The following is a 25,815-nucleotide window of genomic DNA, read 5'->3' on the forward strand; positions in this document are numbered from 1 at the left end:
GGGCCACCTTGTCATATATATTCATTATAAAGTGAATAGGGCTTCAAGATCTGTGCAGTGCACAACCTCCCCAGATATATGTGGCAGCCCTGTAGAAGGACCTTGCTCAGGAAACCAGAAATCTGTTATGTTGAAGAAAAATAGACGATTAAATTATTGCCCATTTTATCTTCGCACTCTGTGTGTCATCTGAGACTGTGGCTCGAGTGGCTTTGGAGGAAAGTATCAGGATGCTGGAATATGTAGGAGCTTTCATGAAGTCTTCGCAAAGTCTTATAAGATAGACAAGCTACCTCTATGTGCTCCTTCTTTTTTAAAGTAAATTTATATTTATTTATCTGGCTGCACTGGGTCTTTACTGCTGCACATGGGCAGTACTCTTTGTCACGGTGCATGGGCTTCTCTTTTTGCGGTGGCTTGTTGCGGAGCACGGGCTCTAGGCACGCCGGCTTCAGTAGTTGTGGCTTGCGGGCTCTAGAGCGCAGGCTCAGTAGTTGTGGCGCATGGGCTTAGTTGCTCCACAGCATGTGGGATCTTCCCCGACCAGGGCTCGAACCCGTGCCCCCTGCATTGGCAGGCGGATTCTTAACCACTGCACCACCAGGGAAGCCCGCATATACCATTCTTAAAACAGGCCCTCGTTCCCGGTCCGGGAAGATCCCACATGCCGTGGAGCGGCTGGGCCCGTGAGCCATGGCCGCTGAGCCTGCACATCCGAAGCCTGTGCTCCGCAACGGGAGAGGCCACAACAGTGAGAGGCCCGCGTACCGCAAAAAAGACCACAAAAAAAAAAAACAAAAAAAAAACAGGGCCTCTCACTTGGCTGCAGCTCAATAAACAGTGCCTAAACTTTGTTAATGTCTTTGGTATTTTTGTTGCAAGTGTCAGAAACCCAGCTGTATCTGCTCAAGCAGAAAGAGATTTTATTGACTTAGAAACAAGAAAGTCTGTAATTAGGTCTAACATCAAGCCTGCTAATTCCTCATCAGGCATGCTCTCTCCCTCGCCGCCTCTCAGTCCAAGCAGTGGCAAAAAACAAAAGCAAAACCAATACAAAACAAAATGCAAATCCTAATGATTAATCCCCAAAGGAAGGGGTGGAGGTCTTCCCCGCAACTTCTCACGTTAGAATTTAACAACCCTCCGACTGGCCCATTTGAGTCACATGTCCAGCTGGGAACCAATCACTGTGCCCAGAGGGATGGAATGCTGTGATTGGATGCCTGGGTGATTTGGTTCCCCAAACCTCACCAGGATCTTGGAGTCTAGAGCCCAATCTTGCTGGATCCTATCTCCTAGCAACAGACCAGTGCCTGCCCAGCCCCATAGCATCTCTCTTGCCCCAGGTTACAATCTAGAGGGCAGAAAGACTCAGCCAATAGGCTCTTCCCAATGAGGGAAGTTGTGTCTTTATAGACAGGTAGTGTTCAGTGTTCAATGCTTGAAAGGCTAAGGCATTAAGAGCACACCAGATCTCTGATAATCGCAATCTTATCTCCCCATCTCAGTACTAACTTCCTTAGCTTGGGGCAGAGAATTCAGCCCTAGCAATCTCACAAAATTGAGCAGGTGCTAGATTCTGCTTTAAGAAGGTGCTCATAGGGACCTCCCTGGTGGCACAGTGGTTAAGAATCTGCCTGCCAATGCAGGGGACACGGGTTCAAGCCCTGGTCCGGGAAGATCCCATATGCCGTGGAGCAACTAAGCCCGTGTGCCACAACTACTGAGCCTGTGCTCTAGAGCCTGTGAGCCACAACTACTGAAGCCCACGTGCCTAGAGCCCGTGCTCCACAAGAGAAGCCACCGCAATGAGAAGCCTACACACTGCAATGAAGAGTAGCCCCCACTCGCTGCAACTAGAGAAAGCGTGCGTGCAGCAACGAAGACCCAACACAGCCAAAATTAAATAAATAAATAAATATATATATATATATAAAAGAATGGTACACGCACATTTTATTTACTCCTTGTAACCACCCCACGAAGGAGGAACTGTTGCGATCCCCATTTTACAGATGAGGAAAGTGAGGGTCAGAGCATGAACTCATTTGCCTAGGGACAGAAAAAGACAAGTCTGCTGCTTAGCAATGATTACCATTGACAAAATGTTTTCCTTTAAAAATTAATGTTTTCCCATGTTCAATCCTATTTTACTCATCTTATTTCATAAGTCTTTTTAGTTTTTGTAGTTCATATGAAATGCCTTTTCTGGGGGGTAAGTGGGATATCGGAGTGATAGACAGAAATCCATAGAATACATCCAGAATCATCATAATGTAGTGTCTTTCTGTACTGAAGACATCTTGAGTAAAGTGTCTGTTTTTTTCCTGGCAAACCCATCCTGGGGCTGGTCAGTTCCATTGTTAGAAAATGCTTCAAGTTGTGCTGAAATCTGCTTCCTTGTAACTCCTACCCATTATTTCTCATCTGATGTCTCTGTTGTTTAAACCATTCCTAGAACCAGGCAGGAGCACACATAATCGTGCAACTGGAGCTACATGGAATCAAAGCAAGTTTTCTGAGCTTCCTGGCAGGCAAGGCAAAAAGGAAATGCTTTTTGTACATGTAGTCTGGTTAACAAGCAGACCGGTTTTGCCAGGAGAGCCTAATTTTATCCTAGGAATCATTGTGGGATGGGTTTATTGCAGTGGTTCTCAACCAGGGGCAACTTTTCCCCCCAAGGGACATTTGGCAATGTCTGGAGACAATTTTGGTTGTCACAACTTGGAGGGGGAGAAGGAATGTGCTACTGGCAGGTAGTGGATAGAGGTCAGGGATGATGGCAAGCATCCTACAATGCACAAGACAGCCTCCAACCGCAAAGAATGATCCTATCCGGAATGTCAATAGTGCCGAGATTGAGAAAGCTTGTTTTATCATGAGGTAATTCAGATGAGTGTCATCTGCATTACTAGTGGAAGATGAGTGTCATCTACCTCATTAGTGGAAGCAAGCAGAAGAGGTGTTCTGCCTCTAGCAGACCCTCTCATGGTCAACATGGATACCATGACTGCAGCCAAAAGGTCCATCTTGTCCCCGTGGGACCCAAAACTAGACTCCCCCTCCTTCCTGTGGAAATGACAAGGTGGTCTCACAGAATTGCTGCCCATGGGGAAAGGGCTCCTGGCCAGGCTTGAGGTTGGCTCTTAGTGGCCCATTGGATCGGGGGCCTTGGTCTTTAAAGGTCTGTCTACAGGGTCAGGGAGCCGTGTTCATTCCCTGAAACCAGATTCTCAACAGCCTGCAGAGGCAGGGCCCAGGCATGGCCACCAAGGCCCATCTTATCGTCCCAGACAGATCTGGCTTCGTGGTGCTGATTCATCAGACCCCAAGACTTTCAAGGTGGGGTGCTGTCCAAGGTACTAGTCCTTGACATACTTGATGTCCTTGACATACTTACCAGCTTCAAGGCTCCACTCCATACTCCTCCTTTCCACCCTTTTCATTCTGTCTCTGGCCGATCACCTACCCCCTTGGGCCTGATCACATCCTGATGACTTTTGTTGATTTGCCCCTGGACCCAGCTGTGATCTGGGGGCCAGCTGCCCAAGCAGCCAGTGCACCAACCATTCAGCTTCCAGCCTCTGCTCACAATAGGGGACATTGCTGGGCCATTCTCAACATGTCCACCCTTTCATGCCCCCTCTGAGCCTCACCCAGTCTCTCAATGATTGAGCTCCATCCTACACCCTCCTTACCTTCATCCTTGGAAAGGAAGCTCTCCCTTCTTGACCCCCAGCCATGCACACTAACCAGTGTGTACATTTCTCATTTATAACAATCTAATGAGAGAGAGAGCTATTATTTATCTCCATTTTACAGATGAGCAAATAGAGGCTCAGAGAGGTCAAATGACTTGCCCAAGACTACTTTCCAGGACATGGAGGCGTCAGGATTTGCAGTCTGTCCATTCAGCCCCAGGAGCCTACATTCTCAACCTCTCACCACACTGCCTCCGTTCAACTCTGTAACTCCATCCTCCCACACCATTCAGAACTTCGGGCAGCGAGAATTCCCTGGCGGTCCAGTGGTTAAGACTTGGCGCTTTCACTGACGTGGACCTGGGTTCAATCCCTGGTTGAGGAAGTAAGATCCCACAAGCCCTGTGGCACAGCCAAACAAAAAGAAAGAAAGAACTTGTGGTATCACCTGAACACCTTACAAGTGTTGGACCACCAAGCTTTTGCACAAACTGAGATGGCCTCCCTGCCCAGAGTGGGGTGACACCCAGGGTCTGCAGAAGTTCGGGGCTTCTCCATGGAAGTCATTCTCTCCCGTACATTCTCTCACCAACCCCACAGACACCCTATCCTCTTTCATGGCTGATTGATGGAAAGTTGTGGGATGTTGCCAAAGTGGTGTTTATTGCTGGCTACGGGCATGGGTAGGTAGGGGTCTGGGGGGCCCGAGGGTCCACCTTCCCAGCCCCACAGCCCCACTGGCGAGGGGAGCCCAGGGGCACATGACTCTCCTGCAGGTCGTCCCATCTCAGCACTGCTGGGCCCTGGTACTTGAAAGCAAACTCATCCTTGTTTAGGGTTGAGAAGAAGCGCTGTCTACCCAGCAGGGGCTCCAAGTGGCTATGCTTGCAGTGTGGAGTCAGGGTGGGGAGCCTGGCAGGGCAGCCTGGAGGATGGCTGGCCCACCCTGGCCACCCTGTAGTTCCTGCACCACCTTGGGGGCACAGCTCAGTGCAGTTTGGCTGATGACTCGGTCCTGGGGAGGTGGGCAAAAGGGAACCCCAGGTTGGGCTGACCCAGGAGCTGGATGAGAAGCTGGAGAGAAAGCACGTGGGGCCCCTGGAATGACCCCAGGGCTGGGTTGACCCTAGGTGACTCTGAGCTAACCCTCGGCTTGGAGTATAACTGTGGCTGGTGATACGAAGATGACCCTGACATGACCCTGGGGCTGGGGTGACCCTAGAGTGACCCTGAGCGGACTTGACACTAACTCTGAGTCTGAGTTGATGCTATAATTTTCCTGAGATAACTCTACACTGATTTCGGGGGTTACCTGGTTAGAGAGACACCCCTTCCCACTCCCTCACCCTCTGTAGCATCTCCTCAGTCACGGAGGCTGGAGCTATTCTGTGTGGCTTCAGCACCTTCTGGTTCATGGTTAAAAAAAATCTGTTTCTGGAGATTTGGGAGGGGTGGCTGAGCTGAGGGGCTGAGGGAGGAAAGGCAGGGCCCAGGGGGAGGGGACATGGGAGACTAAGGATGGGGTAAGGGTTCAAGGGCGACGCCTGGGCTAGTGCCGAAGTTGTCAGGGGAGGAGGATGGATTATGGGGCAGGGAGGATGGGGCAGCCAGGGTAAGGCTGAGGACGCCAGGGGCGGGGCAAGGGTAGACTAGCGAGGGTCGGGGGCTGGGGGGGAGGGGTGGGCAGGAAGAATAGGCTAGCTGGTCAGGGGGCGGAGCCAGAGTGTCGCAGAAGAGGAGGGGTAAGAGTCAGGAGAAGGCGGATATGGTGAGGGGCGGGGCCAGACCAGAGGGGCGGAGTCATGCAACGGTGGGGCCGTGACGGGGTTGTGGGGGGGGCGTTGGGAGTCACGATCACGAGGGAGTGGGGTTGTTCAGGGTCAGAGCAGGTAATCTCGGCTCATGGGGTGGGATCTAGCCCTTAAGGAGGCGGAGCCAGACTCGGGCAGGGGGAGGGGTGGGATCGGCCGGGGGCGGGACCACAGCTGGGGCAAGGGCGGAGCTTCCGAGGTGGGGCCTCGCTCACCGCCTGTGCCCTGGGGCAGGTTGCTCTGCAGTAAGTGGAGGTTGAGCGCTTTCGGCGGCTTCTGCATCCCAGAGAGTAAATAGTCTGTGCCCATGGAGGTCTGGAAGAACACACGAGCAGCGACGGCTCTCCTAGGGTTGTGGCGGCTGGGCGGCTTGGTCGCGGGCAGCGGTTGTAGGACCACATGGCATCTGGGAAGCTCCCGGTGTCAGGGATGTCCCATGGCCAGGACGGAGGGCAGAAGTGGGCGCTGTGTGACCTTGGACGGCTCACACTCTCTCTGGGTCCCACGTGATGGCGCTGGGAGTTGGTACTGTTATCTCAGTTTACAGGCAGAGCCACTGAGGTTTGGAGTGGTTAAGCGACTCACCCTACATCACGCAAACAGATCCAGGAGATCCCCGCACACATGTCAAGCTCCCTCCCACCTCAGGGCCTTTGCACTTGCTATTATTCACTCTGCTTGGGAAGCCCTTTTCCCTGATGAGCCCTGCTGCCTTCTTCCCCTTCCTGCTGACCTGGCCGTGGAAGAACTGCGTGGAGGTGGTGAGGCTGCCCGGACCAGGGCACGCATTTCCTTCCAGGATGTGCGACTCCGGAGTCTGGTCGTGGTGAAGAACAAAAGGCTCTGCCAGTGGCACAGTAGGTCCTGAGCAGCTCTGAGAGGCTGCTTTGGGAGCGAGGGGCGGGGCAGGCAGCAGGCTCTCACCGGGCTCCCGGGCATAGTAGAAGTGTTTACCCTTGGTGGTCCTGTCAGTGGAAGAGGCCATCTCCAGGTCAAATAGTCACACAGTGGATGTGGGCTGAGGCCTGGGCCTTGTCATACCTGCCGATAAGGAGGTGGGAGAAGGAGGACCCATCTGATCTGGGCCCTTGCAACTCCCAGGAAAAAGGAGAGAGGGACAGACTTTCCAATGGCCGAGCTGTGGGGTGCTAATTGTGGGAAGTGTGGCATAATAGTGGGTCTTGCCTGTGGGTGATGGAGAATTCAAAGGCACAGCATGGGCCCTAGAACCTCAGGTGACACGTCCCACATGTCGTTGAGAGCCATTTGTCCCGTCTTAGTAGTAGGCCATGGTCCCTTCGTACGTGTCTGGGGGCAGAACCTGGGGCCTGTAGGCTTGTTTCCGCTCTGCACACATGGGCCCATAGCCAACCTTGAAGTCTCCCAGTTCTGTGCTGGAGGAGGCCTGTGGGAGGACAGGGGTGAGAAGAAGGGTAAGACCACCCAGCGCCCACCTCTGCCCCTCCCACCCCCACCCCCCGCCAGCAGCACCAGCCCAGCCTCAATTTACCCTCTTACACGTCAAGGCAGGTGGGCCTGGAGGAAGTGCTGTCATCCTGTCTCCTGTGCTCCCACTCCAAAAATAATAAAAAAATAATGAGAACAAGGGCGTTCCTTGGTGGCCTAGTGGTTAGGATTCTGGGCTTTCACTGCTGTGAGCCGGGTTCAATCCCTGCTCGGGGAACTGAGATCCCGCAAGCCGCGTGGTGTGGCCAATAATAATAATAATAATAATGACAACAAGAATAGCTACCAAGTTTTGAGCCCAGTACCTAGGTTAAGTGCTTTGCACCTCATTTGGGGGGCCGATATTATCCCCCCCACCTGAAGCCTCCTTGAAGCTCGGAGAGGTCAAACAACCTGCCAGAAATAATAGAAATTCAGAACCAGGTGAAGTCAAAGCCAAGTGACAATCCGTGAACCCAGCTTGGAGGGTCTCTGATTAGTGATATCTACCAGAAGGTCCTCTGTATCACAGAATTGGAAAATCATATGCATGACAGCGACCCTTTGTTGAGTGCTCAGTATTTGACAGGCATATTCTGCACTCGGGGCTCTTCCGGCTTCACCAGTAACTATAAAGTGGGGCCCTGTTGCACCCACTTTGCAGATGAGTGAACTGAGGCTGGGAGAGGTCGACTTGCTCAGAGTCACACAACTACTAAGGTCGCAGGGCTGGGGTGGTGGTGGGGGGCACTTAGCAGATTTGTCTGAACCCAAACCAGCTTTCATGACTTCGGGCCACCGCACAGCACCCTGGAGAGATTCGGGAGACATGCCCACTGTGTGGATGCAGAAACTGAGGCTCAAGGAGGTTCCAGTGTGTCTCAGCCTCTGCGCTATTGCCATTTGGGGCTGGATAATTCTTTACTGTGGGAAGCTCTCCTGCGCGTGGTAGGATGTTTAGCAGCATCCCTGGCCTCCAGCCGCTCCCTGACGGTACCACCTTCTCCCCCCCACACCCCCACGCCCAGTCGTGAAGACCAAAATATGATCCCCAGGCATTGCCAAATGTCCGCTGGGGTGGGCACAGAATCCCTGCTCGCCATGAGAAACACTGTGTTGGGTAAATTGCCCGGGCGCGCTCTCACCGGAGTGGCAGGAGGGCTCGCGGAGCTTCGGGCAAATGTCGTGGAGCCGGAAGAACTCCTGGTGCGCGGTGGGCGGGATGGGCAGCTTGGCTCGGTCGCGGGACGGCACCGAGTTGCGGTCGAAGATGAGGCGCGCGCCGCGGATCTGCTCGCTGGCGCGCTCCGGAAGCGCCGGCCCGCCGAAGTGGGCGCGCGCGGTGGAGAGGCCGGTGCGGGCGCGGGAGTCCGCGTGCGCGTGCAGGTTGCTGGCCTGCAGGGCCAGCGTGCGCTCCCGTGCCAGTTCCCGCTCTCGCTCCCTTGACAGCAGCGGTGACGCGGGCGCATACGCGCAGTGCGTCTCCGACAGGAGCTCCTGGCCGGCCCAGCGCGCGTCCTGTTGGAAGAGCGGCCCACGGGTAACGTTCCGGTAGGCGGGAAAGTCCCGGTGCGACGTGGACTGCTTGGCGTCCACGTGCAGCCGCGGGTCGCGACCCAGCGCAGAGTGCGAGGCCTTGAGGAATTCCAGCCAGGACATTGGGCACGGCAGGAGGGGTCCCGCGGCTATCGCGGGACGCGGCGCCACCTGTGAAGGCGCGAAGGGACTGAGCAGGTGCCCGCGGGGTCAATGCTGCCTTTTACTCCTTTCTATGTGCCAGGCACTGGACATCATAAGAAACAGGTGTAGAGGATTCCCTGGTGGCCTAGTGGTTAGGACTCCGGGCTTTCACTGTGGGGCTCGGGTTCAATCCCTGGTCAGGAAACTGAGGTCTCGCAAGGCCGAAAAAAAGAAAAAAAAAGAAACAGGTGTAGCCCCTCTGCCTGCCCCCAGGGAAAGTAGAGCTATAAGTCATCACTCATATGGCACTTATAGTGTGCGAGGCACGGTTCTAGGCCCCCAGAGGGGGTCCATCATTAACAGACCAAGAGCCTTGCTTTTGTGGAGATGGACATGGGGCCCAGAGGGGACAAACAATAATGTATACATGTAATCACATAACTTGCAGAGTCAGTTACAAGCTGATAAGTGCTGTGGGGAAGAAAGTCACACAGGGTAGAAGGATGGGGTTTTGGGAGGAAGGGTTGTAGTTTCAAATAGTCAGGGAAGGCACCACTGAGATGACAGTTGAGCAAAGACCTGGTAAGAGGGGCAGCGGGGCATTTGGGTATCTGGGGGTAAGAGCATTGTGGGCAGAAGAAACAGCAGGTGCAAAGGCCCTGAGGCTGGTGCAGAGAAAGGGGAAGAGCTGTAGAATGAACCAGTGCATTTGACAGTTTGCTGCTGGAACCCACTCTCCTCACTCTCAGTGAGTTGTCAAGGCCATGGCTCTCCGCTCCTTCATGTCTGGGAACCCGCTTCCGTCTCTCTGCCCAACCCTGGCCACTGTCCCATCTCTGCCACCCCCCCCCCCACTGGTTTTCCTGCCCTCTGCAGTTGTCCCAGGTCCTGACTATTCTTTCTGTCCTCAAGCTGTTTGAGGATTACACACCTCCTACTCATTTCTCTGGGCTTTTAGCTCCGGGCTCCCAGCACCCCACTTAGCCGACTGCGACTTTCTGGTCTTTGCTCAGAGCTGAGGTGTCTCCCTCACCCTCCTCTCTGCACCTTAGAGACCAGACCCTTGGATGCCACCAGCACCCCTGGCTCAGCCTCACCTCCTGTGGGAAGCCCTCCTGGATCACTTCAGCCCACAGCTATTTGCTCATGTCAATCTCTTTAGAAAACACATATCAAAGGTTTTAACGAAACCACGGTGGTGTTTTTTTTTTTTTTCTATCATTTCACCACCTAAAATAAAATACATGAGGGTCAAGAAGATTTCAGATAATCTGTGGGAGAATCTGACAACTGAAATGACTAGCCGGGTCACCTTGGAATAAGTAACTGGGCTCCTGTGAGCTTCGTTTTGTTTCCTGATCAGGGATGAGGAGAGTGTACTTACCTCGAGGAGGGGCATGGGGGCTAATGAGTCTTAGAAGCTGTGCTTGGCATGGGCCTGACCCTTGAGACTCCCTCTGGCCCCGGTCTCCCAGAGGATGCTTGGATGTTCCATCTGAGTCTGCATCCAAGTGTGGTCCAGCCCTGCCCACTGTGACCCAGTAAGCTGCCTGGGGCAATGCTGTCACAGTGGCCCCCCAGAAACCCTGGGGGTCAACGGGAGGAAAATCGGGAGCGAGGCCAGAGGATCTTGCCCCCTGAGAGCTCAAGGGAGCCTGGCCCGTGACTTGGCTTCTCGAAGACTCAGTTGTATCATCTGGAAAACGGGGCTGGGAATGGCAACCACTTCAGTGTGGAGGATTTGATGTCAGAGGCCGCTGATGTCCACAATCCCCATTTCTCCAGGTTTTCCTCCTTGTCTGCTTTCTAACACTCTTCTGCACAGGATAGGCCAAACTGTCTGAGTCACGGTACCGCTTAAGGCCACTCCAGGGCTCACATACCTGCAACGTAGCCTTAGAGACATCCGTGCTCCCCACCTCCAGCCCCAAGACCACCAGGAACACACATGTATTTGAACACATAGGGCTTGTCACTTGTTGCAGCGGGGAGGGCATACTCTATGGACCTATCAGACTTGGGCTTGTCTTAGGTGATTCCTGGGAGGTTTCAGTAAGCGGGGCTTTGCTCCGTGTTGCATGCTTTTACTGGTTGGAGATTTGACTTCCTTTTTTTGAATGTTCCGACAAATAAAAATAATATATAAAAACATCAGGACAGGGAAGGGGGGCGGGGAGATGGGAAGTTGATGCTTATTGGGGACAGAGTTTCAGTTTGGGAAGATGAGAGAGTTCTGGAGATGGATGGCGGGGATGGCTGCACGACAGTGTGAATGCACTTAATGCCACTGATCTGTGCGCTTAAAGATGTTTAAAATGGTCAGTTTTATGTATATTTTACCACAATACAAAAAAATTTTTTAAAGGAGAAAGCAATTTCTTAAAAAAAAAAAAACCTCACAAACAGATGAAATAAACATGTAAAGGTGGTGAAACTGTCCCAGTTCACGGTGCCCTAAATCACCTACTGAATGGGATCCTCCCTCCCTCCCTCCCTCCCTTCCTTCCTCTCTCCCTCTCTCTCTTTCTTTCTTCTTTCCTTTCCATATAGTTGACATAACACTGTGTGAGTTTAAGGTATACAACATACCGATTTTTGATACATTTCTGTTGCAACATGTTTGCTATTGTAGCCTTAGCCAACACCTCTATGGTGTCACATAACTATCCCTTTTTTCTAGTGTCTGCAACAATTAACATCTGGTCTCTTGGCGGGTTTAATGTTTATAATACAGCCTGTCGTCCCTGTACTTTGAATTTGAGCTCCAGGACTTATGTACTCAGTGGGTTCCTTTTCACTAAATTCAAGCAAAGTGTTGTTTTGTCCACTGGGTCGAGGTCCCATTACCTGCCCCCCAGCCCACGGCTCTGCTGAGGGCTTGGGCCCAGCCAGGGCGATGCAAATATACATTTTCCCTGCCTGCTGGGCAAAGGAGGACCGAGGAGGGTGTAGATCCTGGATGCTGTCAGGAAGCAAGGGGGAGAGGTAACACTCTTACAGAGAAACAATAATTTTGCTCATGAAGTCTAAGGAATGAAGTAAGATTAAAGCAGCGATTGGCAAAGACACAGAAGTCATTTAGATTAGCCGGGAAATGTCTGGCCGCTGTTGTGATTTGGACAATGTTCATGTTTTGTCTGTGTTCAGACACCATGATGGAGTGGGCTTGTTTTGTCTTGTTCCACCACGGTCACAGAGTGGCCTTGTCCAGTGTGGGCGTTCTGTGAAATTATTCGTGTCCAGCAGGAGAACACCAGCGTCTAGCTGTGATCACCAGGCCAGGCCCTAAGCAACCACAAGGCCGGCTGTGAATGCCAGGCCAGTTCCTGTCTCTTTCCCAAAGGTCAAGCTCAGCCCTAACCCGATGGTGGCAGACACTGGGAGGGTGGGGCCCTGCCCACAAGACTCACCGCTGTCTCCTTGGTGCCTAGAACAGAGCCTGGTGCACAGCAGGCATCAGAGGAATGCCTTGTGTTTTTACAAGGTCCATGGGGACAGTACAGCCTCAAGAGAAGGGATCCAGTCACTCATGGAGCCGCTCCACAGCCCAAGGGCCCCCTTCCCTCTGTGGGCCTTGGGCTTGGCTTGGACTTTTTCTGCTCTCTGTGTGTGTGTGTGTGTGTGTGTGTATAGTTTTTGTTTTTGTTTTAATTTTTTTGGCCGTACCATGCGGCTTGTGGGATCTTAATTCCTCGACCAGGGATTGAACCCATGCCCCCTGCAGTGGAAGCGTCGAGTACTAACCACTGGACCGCCGGGGAAGTCCCTGGATTTTTTTCTGCTGATGGAGCAGTGTCCCCAGTTAGGGGGCTGGGGAGCACACAGACCCCTGCCCCCAAGTCTTAAGCAAGGAGGGCTGTGGTCAAATGTGAGGATTAAAGAGTCTCTTGGATGTCTTGGGGAAGGCAGGCCCTCGGGGGGAGGCTGGGGCTTGGGGTCCAGGTGAGAGAGAATGGGGGCTGCCTATGAAGGAGGATGTGGGCTGGGAAAAAGTGGATGGATTCCAGGGATATTTTGGTGGCTGTAGGGACATGGGAGGGGCGTACTGAGGTAAAGAGGTGAGCGTGATATCCAGGTCTGTGCCTGCGTGATGGGCAGGTGAGCCTCGAGATGGGAGTACAGAAGAGCAAGATGATGTTGGTGTCAGTCTGGGAGTAGCTGAGTGTGAGGAGGCTTGTAGGATTTGCAGGGGAACTGTCCAGGGGGCAGGTGGGAGCAGGAGACAGGGCAGGATTGGAGAGAGATGGGGGAGAGGCCAGCAAAGAGGTGGCTAGGGGAATCGTGGGAGTGGATAGGATCTCCCAGGACAGTGTGGATGGAGCAGAAACAGTGAGCTTTCCCCCCACCCCACCCCCCCCGCACGCACAGGCTCAGCGGCCATGGCTCACGGGCCCAGCCACTCCGCGGCACCTGGGATCCTCCCGGACCGGGACACACACCCGTGTCCCCTGCATTGGCAGGCGGACTCGCAACCACTGCACCACCAGGGAAGCCCGGGAAACAGTGAGCTTTTGACAGGGCGCTGAGCCCCACAGGCAACACCGTTTACTGAGAACCTATTTTGTGCCCTGCTGTGGGCATCTAGCTGTGACCTAGACAGATCAAAAGCCCTGCCCTGGTGGAGTTCACATTCTGTTGAGGAGAGACAAATAACTAGACAACCAGACAAATAACTAGATGACTAGGTTAAGCAGCAACACAGACAGTTATGTTAGGTAGTGTTACCAACTAAGAAGAAAAATAAGGCAGCGAGAAATGTGGGCAGGAAGTGCCCAGAAGGGTGTGCAGGGGAGGTCCCATGAGAGGATGACATTTGAGTAAACATGAGGAGGAGGGGAGGGAGGGAGCCATGTGGGTATCTGGAGGGAGAGCCTTCCAGGCAGAGCGAACAGCACAGGCAGAGGTCCTGAGTCAGGTATGGGCTGCAACTTCAAGGAACAGGAGGAGGGCAGTGTGGTTGCATAGGAGTGAATGAGGCTGGAAGAGTAATAGGAGTCGAAATCAAGAGGAAATTTTTGTTTTTTTAAAGGAAATCAGTCAACATCATTAGTGATTAGGGACATGCAAAACAAAACCACAGTGAGATACCACTTCACAGCTAGTAGGAGATGTGCCATCTGTCTCTCCTTACTGGTAAGCCAGCTTATCTTTCCCTGACCTCTATTTATTATTTTAGCCTCAGGAAAAACAGGAGAGCAGACGCAGTCTTTCAAAGGAGGAAAGTATGTGGAGGCATTTCCTCAGCTGTCTAAGAAGAGGAAGAAGAAAGCTGATGCACTATGAGAAGAGGATGGAGGTGGGGGGAGTAGGTGGTAAAACGTATGTACGTTAGTCCGGACTGATCCCATGCTGGCACGACAACATTTTTGGCTATGCTGGGTTAAAATGTATTATTAAAATTAATGGTCCAAGTGTTGGCATGAATGTGGAGAAATTGGAACCCTTGTGCATTGCTGGTGGGAATGTAAAATGGTGCAGCCACTGTGGAAAACAGTCTGGTGGCTTCTCAAAAAGTCAAACATTGTTACCATATAATCCAGCAATTCTGCTCCTAAGTATATGCCCAATGGAATTGAAAGCAGGGACTAGAATGAGTACACGTATACCACGTTCATAGCAGCACTATTCACAAGAGTCAAAAGGTAGAAACAACCCAAGTGTCCATCAACCGATGAGCAGATAAACAAAATGTGACAGAGCCAGAGCATGGAATATTATTCAGCCACAAAAGGAATGAAGTACTGAGACATGCACAACGTGGATGAACCTCGAAAACAGGGTCAGTGAAAGAAGCCAGACACAAATGTTCACATATGGTATGATTCTATTTATATGAAATATCCACAATAGGTAAGTCCATAGACACAGAAAGCAGATGGTGGTTGCTAGGGGTTAGGGAGAGGAGGAATAGAGTGACTGCTTGAAAGAGTGACAGAGTTTCCTTTGAGGGTGATGAAAACATTTTAAAACTCTAAAGGTGGGGGCTTCCCTGGTGGCGCAGTGGTTGAGAGTCCGCCTGCCGATGCAGGGGACACGGGTTCGTGCCCCAGTCCGGGAGGATCCCACATGCCGCGGAGCGGCTGGGCCCGTGAGCCATGGCCGCTGAGCCTGTGCGTCCGGAGCCTGCGCTCCGCAACGGGAGAGGCCACAACAGTGAGAGGCCCGCGTACCACCAAAAAAAAAAAAAAAAAAAAAACCTCTAAAGGTGGGATGTCTGTACAACACGTGAGTGTGCTAAATGCCACTGAATTGTACATATATATATATATATATATATATTTTAATATTTAGTTATTTATTTTTATCTGGTGGCTCTGGGTCTTAGTTGCAGCAGGCTGGCTCCTTAGTTGCGGCTTGCAGGATCCTTAGTTGTGGCATGTGAACTCTTAGTTGCAGCACAAATATGGGATCTAGTTCCCTGACCAGGGATTGAAACTGGGCCCCCTGCATTGGGAGTATGGAGTCTTTTTAAAAAAAATTTTAATAAATTTATTTATTTATTCATTTATTTAATTTTTGGCTGCATTGGGTCTTTGCTGTTGCACGTGGGTTTTCTCTAGTTGCTGAGAGCCGGGGCTACTCTTTGTTGTGGTGTGCAGGCTTCTCGTTGTGGTGGCTTCTCTTGTTGTGGAGCACCGGCTCTAGGCGCGTGGGCTTCAGTAGTTGAGGCTTGCGGGTTCTAAAGCGCAGGCTCAGTAGTTGTGGCACATGGGCTTAGTTGCTCCGCAGCATGTGGGATCTTCCCGGACCAGGGCTCGAACCCGTGTCCCCTGCATTGGCAGGCGGATTCTTAACCACTGCGTCACCAGGGAAGCCCTGGGAGTGCAGAGTCTTAACCACGGTGCCACCAGGGAAGTCACTGAATTGTATATCTTAAAATGGTGAACTTTTTGTTATGTGAATTTCACCTCAATTTAAAGAAAAAAAAAAAAAAAGGAAACAGGCTATGCTAACTTTTTGAGAAAATGTCTTTGATTTTTTTGACCGGCTAGTCCATGCAGACTGCGCAAAATTCGAAAGCTACAAAACAGCACAAAGGTGAACATTTTAATCTCTTCCCAGTGACAACCAAAGAATGTTGCTCACTGTCTGGCTCTACAAGGACTGAGTCATTGGCAACTGCAGTCACTGACCTTCATCACACCCTGACAGGAGTTCAGGGCCGAAGATGAGGAATGAGGCTCTCTCTGCTCGGGGAAAACTGGCAGGACTTCAGATAGATATTTTCAGGACAAATTTTTTATGAGCCTGGATTCTTGCATCTTTCCAAACTAAGAAAAGCACTAAAATCATTAACTGCGGTATTTGCTCCTTGTGACCAGAAGCAACCTTCTCCTGAGATGTGTGATAACACATACCCTTCTCCAAAATCACATATACAGACCTTCCCCCCACCTTTTCCTCAGAGCTGACTGAGGCTGTGTCTAGGGCTACAGTCCTCAGTAAATCCCTCAATAAAACGGAAACTTGGGCTTCCCTGGTGGCGCAGTGGTTGAGAATCTGCCTGCCGATGCAGGGGACACGGGTTCGAGACCTGGTCTGTGAGGATCCCACATGCCGCAGAGCCACTAGGCCCGTGAGCCACAACTACTGAGCCTGCGCGTCTGGAGCCTGTGCTCCGCAACGAGAGGCCGCGATAGTGAGAGGCCTGCGCACCGCGATGAAGAGTGGGCCCCACTCGCTGCGACTAGAGAAAGCCCTCGCACAGAAACGAAGACCCAACAGAGCCAAAACTAAATAATTAAATAAATTTTAAAAAGAAAACAAACAAAAAAACCCTGAAACTCACAGCTCTCACGGTGTGCGTTTTTATTTCAGTCAATACTAGCTACCCAGTTATCCTCTCTGGTGCAATTCCACTTATCAGATTCTTGTCTATTCTTCTAGAACGGTTCTATGCGTTTCCTTGACTTTTTTTTTTAAGGGGTATAGTATGTATGTATGTATTTATTTATTTATTTATGCATTTATGCATTCATGCATGCATATCTTAGTCCCAGGGACTGAACCTTCGTCCCCTGCAGTGGAAGCACAGCGTCCTAACCACTGGACCGCCAGGGAATTCCCCAAAGTTTCCTTGACTTTCTAAAAATGCCTTACATGATGTGACAACAACCATCCATGCTCCCTACAGACAAGTAGACAATGCAGAAAGGGTGAAGCAGGAAAATTAGAGAACTCCCTTCCCAACCACGGCAAACAGGTTGGTGCTTTTGCTTGAAATATTTTTTTGTGTGTGGGCAGTTGGTTACCTTTGAAAACACGGGTAGCTAACTCCGAGGGTCCACCTGGGTGCACAGGCCCTGGGGAGCGCACACGTGGCGGCCCCAAGGTTGCAAACTCTGTCCCTTCCAGCAGCAGACACACGGTGACGGCCCCGACACATAGTCGCGGCCGCGCCTGCGTAGAACGTCCCCGGGAGCGCGCAGCCTGGTGCCGGGTCCGCCCCCTGGCGCGGCGCGCTGACGTCACGGTGACGTCACGGCGGAGTCGCCATGGTGGCCATGAGCGGTCTGGCGTCGGCGCTGGAGTCCTATAGGGGCCGCGACCGCCTGGTGAGGCTGGGGTGGAGCGCGGCCAGAGGTCTCGGAGTCGGGCCAAAGCCCCGAGACCCGGACCCTGAGGCCAGAGAGGGAGCGGGGTCACTCAGGATCCCCTAGGGCAGAGGCCCTGTCCGCGAGTAGTGGACATGTAGGTTGTTCCGGCCACCCCATCGCGACTGGACATTTACAGTACCAACCAAATCCTCACGTTTGCACATTGGGATCCGGCCGGATCACTGTGGCTGGTCGTTGTGTGTCCCAAACAATATCGTATGCGGATTTAGGATGTTGCAGGGTCCCCTCTGGCTGGACATTTGGATCCTGAAAAATCCCCTATAGCCCGGCACTTAGGTTGTTCTGGCCAATTCAACCTGGCTGGACATTTCCATGCCAAACAAATCCATGTCTGGACATGTAGGCTCGGACTAGGCCACTGTAGTTGGTCCCTGAGCTGTCCCAAACAATCTCATATGAGGATTTAAGATTTTGCAGGGCTTTCCCTATGGCTGGATGTGTAGGATCTGACCACATTCCCTCTCGTTGGGTATTTAGATTGTTCCTTCCAGGCCCCTGAGGTCAGACTCTGAGCCTGTCCCAATCAGTCTCTTACAGGTAGGCATTCAGGTTGTACCAGGGGGTGTACCAGTAGCTGGGCATTCAGGTTCCAACCAAATCCCGTATGATTGGGTGTTCAGGTTTTAACAAATGCCCCAAGCTGGACATTTAAATTGCAGCGTTTTTGCCATTACAAAGGGGCTGAAAAGGAATTACAAGTAAAAATAATATATAAAACAACAGGAAAAAGTATCTTCTGAAAAGCAGATGAAATCAAGATATAAGGGTAGTGATGCAGACCCAGTTCACCATGCCCCAAATCACCCACTGATTCCCAAATCACCACTGGGCTCCTTCCCACTAAAGTAATAAAAACAAATTATCCTTTTGTCCACTGGATTGAGGCCTGGTCACCTTTCCAATCCACAGCCCAGCCACAGAATTTGGTGCAGCCAGGTAGATGCAAATATATTCCATACATTTCCACCTAGCCCTCCTACATGCTGGGAAAAGGAAGATCTAGGAGGCGGGAAATGGGGGTTTCTTTTTCTTGTCCCCATCACATATGTCTCCAAAGACTGTGCCATTCAGTGCCATAAGCCAATACTCTGTTCGTTTCCCAGTGCCTTTGGGGCAATGATGTCATGTGTCTCCATTGATCCCACCTACAAGTATCCTTTTCAACTTTTGGCTTTTACTGGAAGTTTGTTGATTGAGACTTTTCCTCCCACTTGATCTTATGGGGTCCACGGCCAGGTCAGGGGTGATCCACCTCAGTCCTGCAGCAGGGCCATGCTGACTGCTTCTGGTTTCCCACAGATCCGAACGCTGGGGTACTGCTGCCAGCTGGTGGGCGGGGTCCTGGTGGAACAATGTCCTGCCGGGTCAGAAGTGGGGACACGCCTGCTGGCACTGTCCTCCCAACTCAGCCACTGCAGGACCGTCCTGCGACTCTTTGATGACGTGGCCATGTTTGTCTACACTAAGCAGTACGGCCTGGGGGCAGAGGTAACAGGGCGCATTGGGCTGAAGGGAGGGGGTATGGACCCCGGGAGGTCAGCGTCTTATGGACTGGTCTTTATAAAGGCAATCATGTGGGCAGTTTATTATTTTTTTCAATTTTACTCTTTTTTTTTTTTTTTTTTGGCCACACTGCACAGCATGTGGGATCTTAGCTCCCTGACCAGGGATGGAACCTGTGCCCCCTGCATTGGAAGTGTGGCGTCTTGACCACTGGACCGCCAGGGAAGTCCCCAATTTTACTTCTTTTGGAGACGATCAGATGTTCTCATTTCAATTTTAATTTAAAAAATTAGCTCATACGTTTGCACATCCCTAAAGACTACATAATTTTAAAGTCTCTCTCCTTCCTGACCCTCTGGGCCGCCAATTTTCCTCCTCAGAGACAGCCACTGTTGTCAGCTTCTTGTGTTTCCTTTATGAGATCTCCTGCACCTGCACAGGCAAATACCCATTGCTTACATAAATAGCTGCATGCTATTTACACTCTTCTGCCACTTGCTTTTTTCACGTAACAGTACAACTTGGAGGTCATTCCATATCAATCCAAAAGAAGCTCCTTCCAGGAATTCCCTGGCAGTCCAGTGGTTAGGACTCCACGCTTTCACTGCCGAGGGCCCAGGTTCCATCCCTGGTTGGGGAACTGAGATCCTAGCAAGCCACATGGTGCAGCCAAAAACAAAAACAAAAAACAAAAAAAGAAGCTTATTCTTCGTTATGGCCACATAGTACACACATATGGCCAGATGATGATTTATTTAACTGATCCCCTGTAGGACGTGTAGATTAATTACATCTTGCTGTTACAACAGAACCGCATCATTTCACCGGTGGGTCTAGAGCAGTGTTCCTCATCCGGCCTGGATGGTGGTACGATCTTGTACCCCCCAGGGGATGGGCTGAGAAGCTGCCCTGGGCCAGCCTGGCTGAGTCATGCCCCCCTTCCTGGGCCGCCCCGCCCCTCCTCACTGCTCTCCAAGGGTCTCCTCTCTGACCCACTGACTCAGATGCGCCCCCAGTGCCCGTGGCCTGGTCATCTCCAATCTCAAGTGTTTCCCTGGACTTTCCTCCTGCCTTGACCCCCGTCTCTTCAGCTTCCTGTGCATCCCCCCCATCTCCTCTGTGAGGACTCCCCTGAGTCCCCAGGCAAGGGGTGGGGGGCTCCCTGCATCTCCTATGTCCCTTGGCCAGAACAAGAACCTCTTTTGTTGGCCCCCCCGGCTCCCACCTCCTGCCCTGGTGAGAATCTCCTCCCCAGCATAGGGCCCGGCCCTTGCTGCTTCTCAGGAAACACCAGCGGAATGAGCATGTTGGGGTGGGGGTGGGAGGCCCCGTCCCCACGGAGGGGTGAAGTGTGCTAGGACACCCCAGAAGGCCTCAGACAGGATGGCGGAGCTGGAGTGGGATCCAGAACCCTGAGGGAGGCAGGGTCACAGCTGGCCAGTAGGAAGGAGGCGGGCAGCGAGCTTCGGTGGGGCCTTGGCTGGGAGGGCGGGGTTCCTGGGAAGACAGAGAAGAGGCAGAGGGTATGGCAGGCAGTGAGGATGACGAGGTTAAGGTGAAGGACTTGGCTGGCGACCCGAGCAGCTTGGAGGCCTTGAGGGGGCCGCGCCCTGAGGGGCGGAGCCCGGGGTAGAGGCTCCGGCAGCCTCAGCTGGCCCTGCCTCGCTGGATGCAGGCAGGGGTTCAGGACTCAGGGTTGGAGGGCATGATGGGATTTGCAACTCAGCAGCCTGAGGCCCATCCCTGTATGAGATGGGGCAGCTGGCAGCTTCCTCTAAGAGCCTCAGTTTGCCTGTTTGCAGGGGTGGTGACCCCTTTCTGCTTTGGGGCAGGTGACTCAAGCCTTGCAGCGCAGTGCCTGCTGGAAGTTGGCACCGGGTGTGTGGCAGCCCACCCGGCCACCCTGATCTGCCTGCTCAGGGCTCCGTGTGGGGCTGCCTCCCCTGCTCCCCTCGCAGGGTCCCGTACCTCACACCCACGCACAGGAGCTAGGAAGGCTCTGATGCAGGGTGTCCCAAGTTGTCCTACACGGGAATCACCCGGGGACTTAAAAAAAATTCCTGGCGCTGGGGCCCACCCCAGCCTTGGTGAGGCGGAATCCCTGGGGCTGGGGGCTGGCTGTGGCGTTTGTGAAACTCCCTGGGGGATTCCACTGAGCGGCTGAGCTGAGACCCAGTACTCCACTGGGCAATGTTGACCACACTGCTGAGAAATCAGGCCTTTCTTCTCCTGCAGTGCCAGCTACAGGCCAGCCCGCCAGGCCTGGACACTGCCCTGTGACTGCCACCTGGCATGGCCTGGGCCCCTAGCATGGGCAGCGGGTAGGTCTGACCCCAGGCCCAATTCCCCCATCTCTCCCGGTCCCTCAGGAGGACGCCATCTTTGTCCGCTGCGTGTCTGTCCTGGGCAACCTGGCTGACCAGCTCTACTACCCCTGTGAGCACGTTGCCTGGGCTGCCGACGCCAAAATCCTGCACGTGGAGTCTGCGCCGTGGTGGGCACTGAGCACAGCCCTCTGGGGCCTCTCCCTGCTCCTGGGGATTGCTAGGTAAGCAGCGCTGCCGCCCGCCAGGGGGCTGGAAGGGAACAGCTGAGATTCCCCGGGCTGACGGGCAGACGGGCTGCAGGCGCGGGGGTCTTTGCCTCCTCTGCTCTCCCTCCTCACCACCTCACTGTCTCCGTCCCCGATTGCTGCCGAAACAGATTTCCACAAACTCGGCGGCTTTAAGCAACACAGATGGATCATCTTAACGGTTCTGGAGGTCGGAAGTCCAAAATGGGTCTCGCTGGGCTAAAATCAAGGTGTGGGCGGGGCTGAGTTCCTTTCTGGGGGCTCCAGGCGGGAACTTGTTTCCTGGCCTTTTCCAGCTTCTAGAGGCTGCCTGCATTCCTTGGCTCGTGGCCCCATCCTCCATCTGTATTTTGGTTTTTGTTTTTTGCTTTTTAAAAATTTTATTTATTTATTTATTTATTTATTTGGCTGCGTTGGGTCTTTGTTGCTGCGCACGGGCTTGCTCTAGTTGCGGCGAGCGGGGGCTACTCTTCGTCGTGGGGCACGGGCTCTAGGCGTGTGGGCTTCAGTAGTTGTGGCTCGCGGGCTCTAGAGTGCAGGCTCAGCAGTTGTGGCTCGCGGGCTCTAGAGTGCAGGCTCAGCAGTTGTGGCACACAGGCTTAGTTGCCTTGGGGTATGTGGGATCTTCCTGCAGCAGGGCTCGAACCCGTGCCCCCTGCGTTGGCAGGTGGATTCTTAACCACTGCATCACCAGGGAAGCCTGCGGCTCCTTTTTGATGTAAGCTCCCCTCGCAGCCACAGTGGCTGTCGTGGAGCTGGCCCATCTCTCTGGGCATTGGCTTTCCCCACGTGATTGGGCTGCCTGGGCTGGGCTATGGCTGCTCTGAGGCTTCAGCATCTCCTCAGGCTGCCTTGTGACCTCCGGCCCCAAGAGACTTCCCGTTCCTGCTTAAGGGGCAGCCTTGGTTCCCTTAATTTTTTTTTTTTTTTTTTTAGATGTTGGGGGTAGATTATTTATTTATTTATGGCTGTGTTGTGTCTTCGTTTCTGCGCGAGGGCTTTCTCTAGTTGCGGCGAGCGGGGGCCGCTCTTCATCGCGGCCCCTCTTGTTGCGGAGCACAGGCTGCAGATGTGCAGGCTCAGTAGTTGTGGCTCACAGGCCCAGTTGCTCCGCGGCATGTGGGATCTTCCCAGACCGGGGCTCGAACCCGTGTCCCCTGCATTAGCAGGCAGATTCTCAACCACTGTGCCACCAGGGAAGCCCCCTTAATTTTTTTTTTTTTTTTTTTTTGGTGTTACGCGGGCCTCTCACTGTTGTGGCCTCTCCCGTTGCGGAGCACAGGCTCCGGATGCGCAGGCTCAGCGGCCATGGCTCACGGGCCCAGCCGCTCCGCGGCATGTGGGAGCTTCCCGGACTGGGGCACGAACCCGTGTCCCATGCATCGGCAGGCGGACTCTCAACCACTGCGCCACCAGGGAAGCCCCCCCTTAATTTTTTAAATAGACTTTTTCTTGGGGGCAGTTTTAGGTTCACAGCAAAACGGAGCCAGAAGTAGAGAGTTCCCATATACGTACCCTCTGCACACACACAGCCTCCCCTACGATCCACACGGCACCCCAGCACGACATTTGTTACAATCGATGAACCGACGCTGGCACAGCATAATCACCCCACGTCCATGGTTTACATCAGGGTTCACTCCCTGTGTTGCCCGCTCTATGAGTTTGGACAAATGTATCATGACATGTATCCAGCAGTGGAGTATCGTACAGAGTCTTTCCACTGCCCTAAAAATCCCATTTTTAGGATGATTATGCTCTGCCTGTCATTCCATTCATTTTTAGAGCTTCTGGTTTCCCCCTCATTTCTCTGTATGTGGCGTGAACAAGGGTGTGGGGCTTGGGAAGCATTTAGTGGGTGCTCATCATGACCAGGGGTTCCTAAGACCCCAGGGTGCCCGAGAGTCATGTGGGAGGTCGTTGAAGTGTAGGTGCCTGGCCCAGGCTCCCAGAGGTTCTGATTCTTCAGGTCTGGGGGCCCAGGAAGCATCATTTTGCCTGAGTCCCCCCCCCCCCCGGTGGCTCTGATGCAGAGCCACTGACCTCACTGCAGGTGCTGCCCTCTGTCCCCTCCCCTCAGGGGACATGTGCCCTGGATGGGTACCCAGTGGCGGAGAAGATGTGAGCAGGCCCAGGACGGACCTCTGAGGCAGGAAGTCTGGCTGAGGTCGGCCTTCCGAGCAGTGGGGCGCGGCACATTCGGGTCCCTGCAAGCCCCACAGCCCAGGCTGCAGGCTGCAGGGCGCAGGGGCCGTGCAGAGTGGCCCGGTTGGACACCACAAGGGCCCCAGAGCCCCCAGGGAGCACTAGAGGATGCCCACCTGATGGCCGCTTCCTCAGTCTGCAGACGCCAGCCCTCAGGGCCCGGAAGGCCATCTAGTTTCAGACAGGTCTGGCCGGTGTCCAGGGTGTGTGTATGTGGGGGGGGAGGGGAGGGGACAGGCCTGGCGCCCATCTGGACCCCATTTCCCTGGTGAGCCAGCCAAGGCGCAGGGAGGGGAACAGCTTTCCCAGGCCAGCTGTGGGCCAGCCTCGGTGTCCTCATCCACCGAGGGGCGGCTTCCCGGCTGGGCCATCAACCCTGCACGTGGCACAACGTTCTTTTGAGCTGTGGTCCTGGGGCCAGTGGTTCAGAGGCTGGGCTGGAGCCTGACCCGCCAGGTCAGAAGCACTGGACGCTCCCAAACCTGCAGCCCAAATAGGTGGGGGGCCTGCCTTAGGGATGAGTCCCCAGGAGCTTCCGAGGCACGGCTGCTCTGGGGCTCCAGAAGGGTGCAGGACACATGCAGCCACCCACCGGTGAGGCTGGCAAACTTCACAGGGAACCCGTGGCCACAGTGGCAGGCGGAAGCCTCCCCTCAGGCCTCTGCGCACCCCACCCGGCTTCTCCAACCCCATCCTTTGTGGCGTCGCAGGTCCCTGTGGATGGTCCTGAAGCTGAGACAGAAGCTGAGGAGCCCCCTGGCAGCCCTCACCAGGTACGACGTCCGGGGTTTTGCCCAGGAGACAGGCCGACTTCTTCCTGCAGGCTGGGTACCCCAGAGGGTCTCCCCAAGCCAGGGAGGTGTTCAGAGTCAACATCGATCAGCCCTGCCCTGTTGCAGGCCCCGTTGTTGTGGGGACATGATATGTGCCACGTCGAGGGGCCTCGCTGCTGCCTCCGGGTGGATGTAGCACTTTTATAGATGGGGAAACTGAGGCTAGCTGGAGGCCCCCTAGGCAGGAAGTGGCAGAGCCAGGACTCCAGGGCTGGGCCTTCACGGCCGTGTCCCCATCAGGGAGGATGATGGGAGATGGAGTCCATTTGCTGAGGACCGAGGTCAGTCACTGTCTCATCCTGGGAGAGAACACGGGGTAGGGCCACGCCCAGCACAGGCCCAGAAGCTGACCGCCCCGCTGCCCAGCTCCACGGGTTCAGGAGGACGGAGGTGTGGCCCTGAGACTCGCGCTCCCACCGTGGGCTCCCTCTGGCGAGTGTGACCCGGACACAGCCCCGCCAGTCCTCCTCCTTCCCCAGCGCTCCTTGCCCTGCCCCTGCGGGGGGCGGGGCGAGGGGGCGCCCAGGCCTTCCCTGAGCGCCCTCCCCCTCCGCTCCCACAGCCGGCTGCCCCAGGGCAAGCGGAGGGCCGCGGAGGCCCAGATCCGGTCGGAGGTGCTGACCCTACTGAGCAACCTGGCTGACCTGGCCAATGCGGTTCACGGGCTGCCCCCGGGCGTCCTGTGGGCCGGCCGCTTCCCCCCGTGGCTGGTGGGCCTCCTGGGCACCATCTCCTCGCTGCTCAGCACGTACCAGGCAGTCGGCGCCGGCGGCCAGGCCTACGCCCCGCCCCCTGACGGACCGGGGAGCCGGGACCCCGACGGCGGCCCTTCCCACGGAGCAGGGGTCGCCCGGGAGGGGCCAGGTCTTTAATTGAGCAGATCAAGGCCGGGCGTGGGGAGGCGCGGCCAGAGGAGGCGCAGAGCAGCCTGGGGCACGAGCCCCCAGGGGGGCGGGGGTGTGGGGGCGGAGTGGGTAGACCCGGAGGCCGGGTGCAGTGGAACAGGCACCCGCCCGGGCCGGAGTCCTGCATCCAAAAGGCGAGCCGGGGAGCCGGGTTGGGATGGCGGGTTGGGATGGCGAGCGCCAGGTGGGCCTGAAGAAAGTGGAATGAGAATCAATTAAAGGCGGTGGTGCTGGTGCCAGGCCAGGTGCGAGAGCTTATTCCTAACGCCCCGGTCCCTCCTGTCCACTCACTCACACGCCCTCTCTCCCGGGCGGGCGGGGGTGCCCCTGGGCCTTATTTTAGGGAGGGTGTGCAGGTGCCCCTGTGGGCCTGGGTTCAGCCTCCCGCGCGCTGGAGCCGCAGTGGGAAACCACACTTCCCCGCCCGCCTTCTGGAGCATCCCTGGCTGGTGGTCCCCTCCGACGCTGCCAAGCGCAGCCCGCCGACCCTGAGTGGCCCTCGGCCATGGAGGGCGGTCCTCCCTCCCCGCGGGCTCGGGTA

At 54.4% G+C, this 25,815-nt stretch overlaps 2 protein-coding genes across 4 annotated transcripts; one reads left to right on the forward strand and one right to left on the reverse strand.

Annotated features, from left to right (window-relative positions):
- Window positions 1-4,111: 4,111 nt before the first annotated feature.
- Window positions 4,112-8,620, reverse strand: SAXO5 (stabilizer of axonemal microtubules 5). The gene is given in 9 exon segments (XM_067033323.1): window positions 4,112-4,585; window positions 4,991-4,996; window positions 5,048-5,129; window positions 5,724-5,936; window positions 6,103-6,482; window positions 6,484-6,553; window positions 6,817-6,917; window positions 7,023-7,048; window positions 8,104-8,620. Coding segments are annotated over 9 exon segments (1,605 nt in total). The 5' UTR covers window positions 8,618-8,620; the 3' UTR covers window positions 4,112-4,372.
- PEX11G (peroxisomal biogenesis factor 11 gamma) lies at window positions 8,403-25,508 on the forward strand. 3 transcript variants are annotated; one of them, XM_067032988.1, is made up of 6 exons: window positions 8,403-8,498; window positions 16,633-16,841; window positions 18,556-18,744; window positions 21,129-21,307; window positions 24,247-24,309; window positions 24,932-25,508. In XM_067032988.1, exons 3-6 carry the CDS (start codon window positions 18,706-18,708, stop codon window positions 25,239-25,241), a joined length of 591 nt encoding a protein of 196 aa, XP_066889089.1. In that variant the 5' UTR covers window positions 8,403-8,498; window positions 16,633-16,841; window positions 18,556-18,705; the 3' UTR covers window positions 25,242-25,508. The 3 variants fall into 3 exon arrangements, with proteins under 3 accessions (XP_066889089.1, XP_066889090.1, XP_058918645.1); XM_067032989.1 differs by lacking the exon at window positions 16,633-16,841 and having other exon boundaries at window positions 8,403-8,692; XM_059062662.2 differs by lacking the exons at window positions 8,403-8,498; window positions 16,633-16,841 and adding an exon at window positions 17,106-17,193.
- Window positions 25,509-25,815: the final 307 nt, after the last annotated feature.

The sequence above is a fragment of the Kogia breviceps genome, chromosome 4 (genome assembly GCF_026419965.1).
Source record: "Kogia breviceps isolate mKogBre1 chromosome 4, mKogBre1 haplotype 1, whole genome shotgun sequence".
NCBI classification, from domain to species: domain Eukaryota; kingdom Metazoa; phylum Chordata; class Mammalia; order Artiodactyla; family Physeteridae; genus Kogia; species Kogia breviceps.

What these genes read in the sequence shown, in the direction of transcription:
- PEX11G (XM_059062662.2), top strand. Translation starts at nt 17,134, where the DNA reads ATGGTGGCCATGAGCGGTCTGGCGTCGGCGCTGGAGTCCTATAGGGGC. An exon ending in ATAGGGGCCGCGACCGCCTG is followed by an intron (nt 17,194 to 18,555) that starts GTGAGGCTGGGG and finishes GGTTTCCCACAG; the next exon opens with ATCCGAACGCTGGGGTACTG. An exon ending in CCCCTGGCAGCCCTCACCAG is followed by an intron (nt 24,310 to 24,931) that starts GTACGACGTCCG and finishes CCGCTCCCACAG; the next exon opens with CCGGCTGCCCCAGGGCAAGC.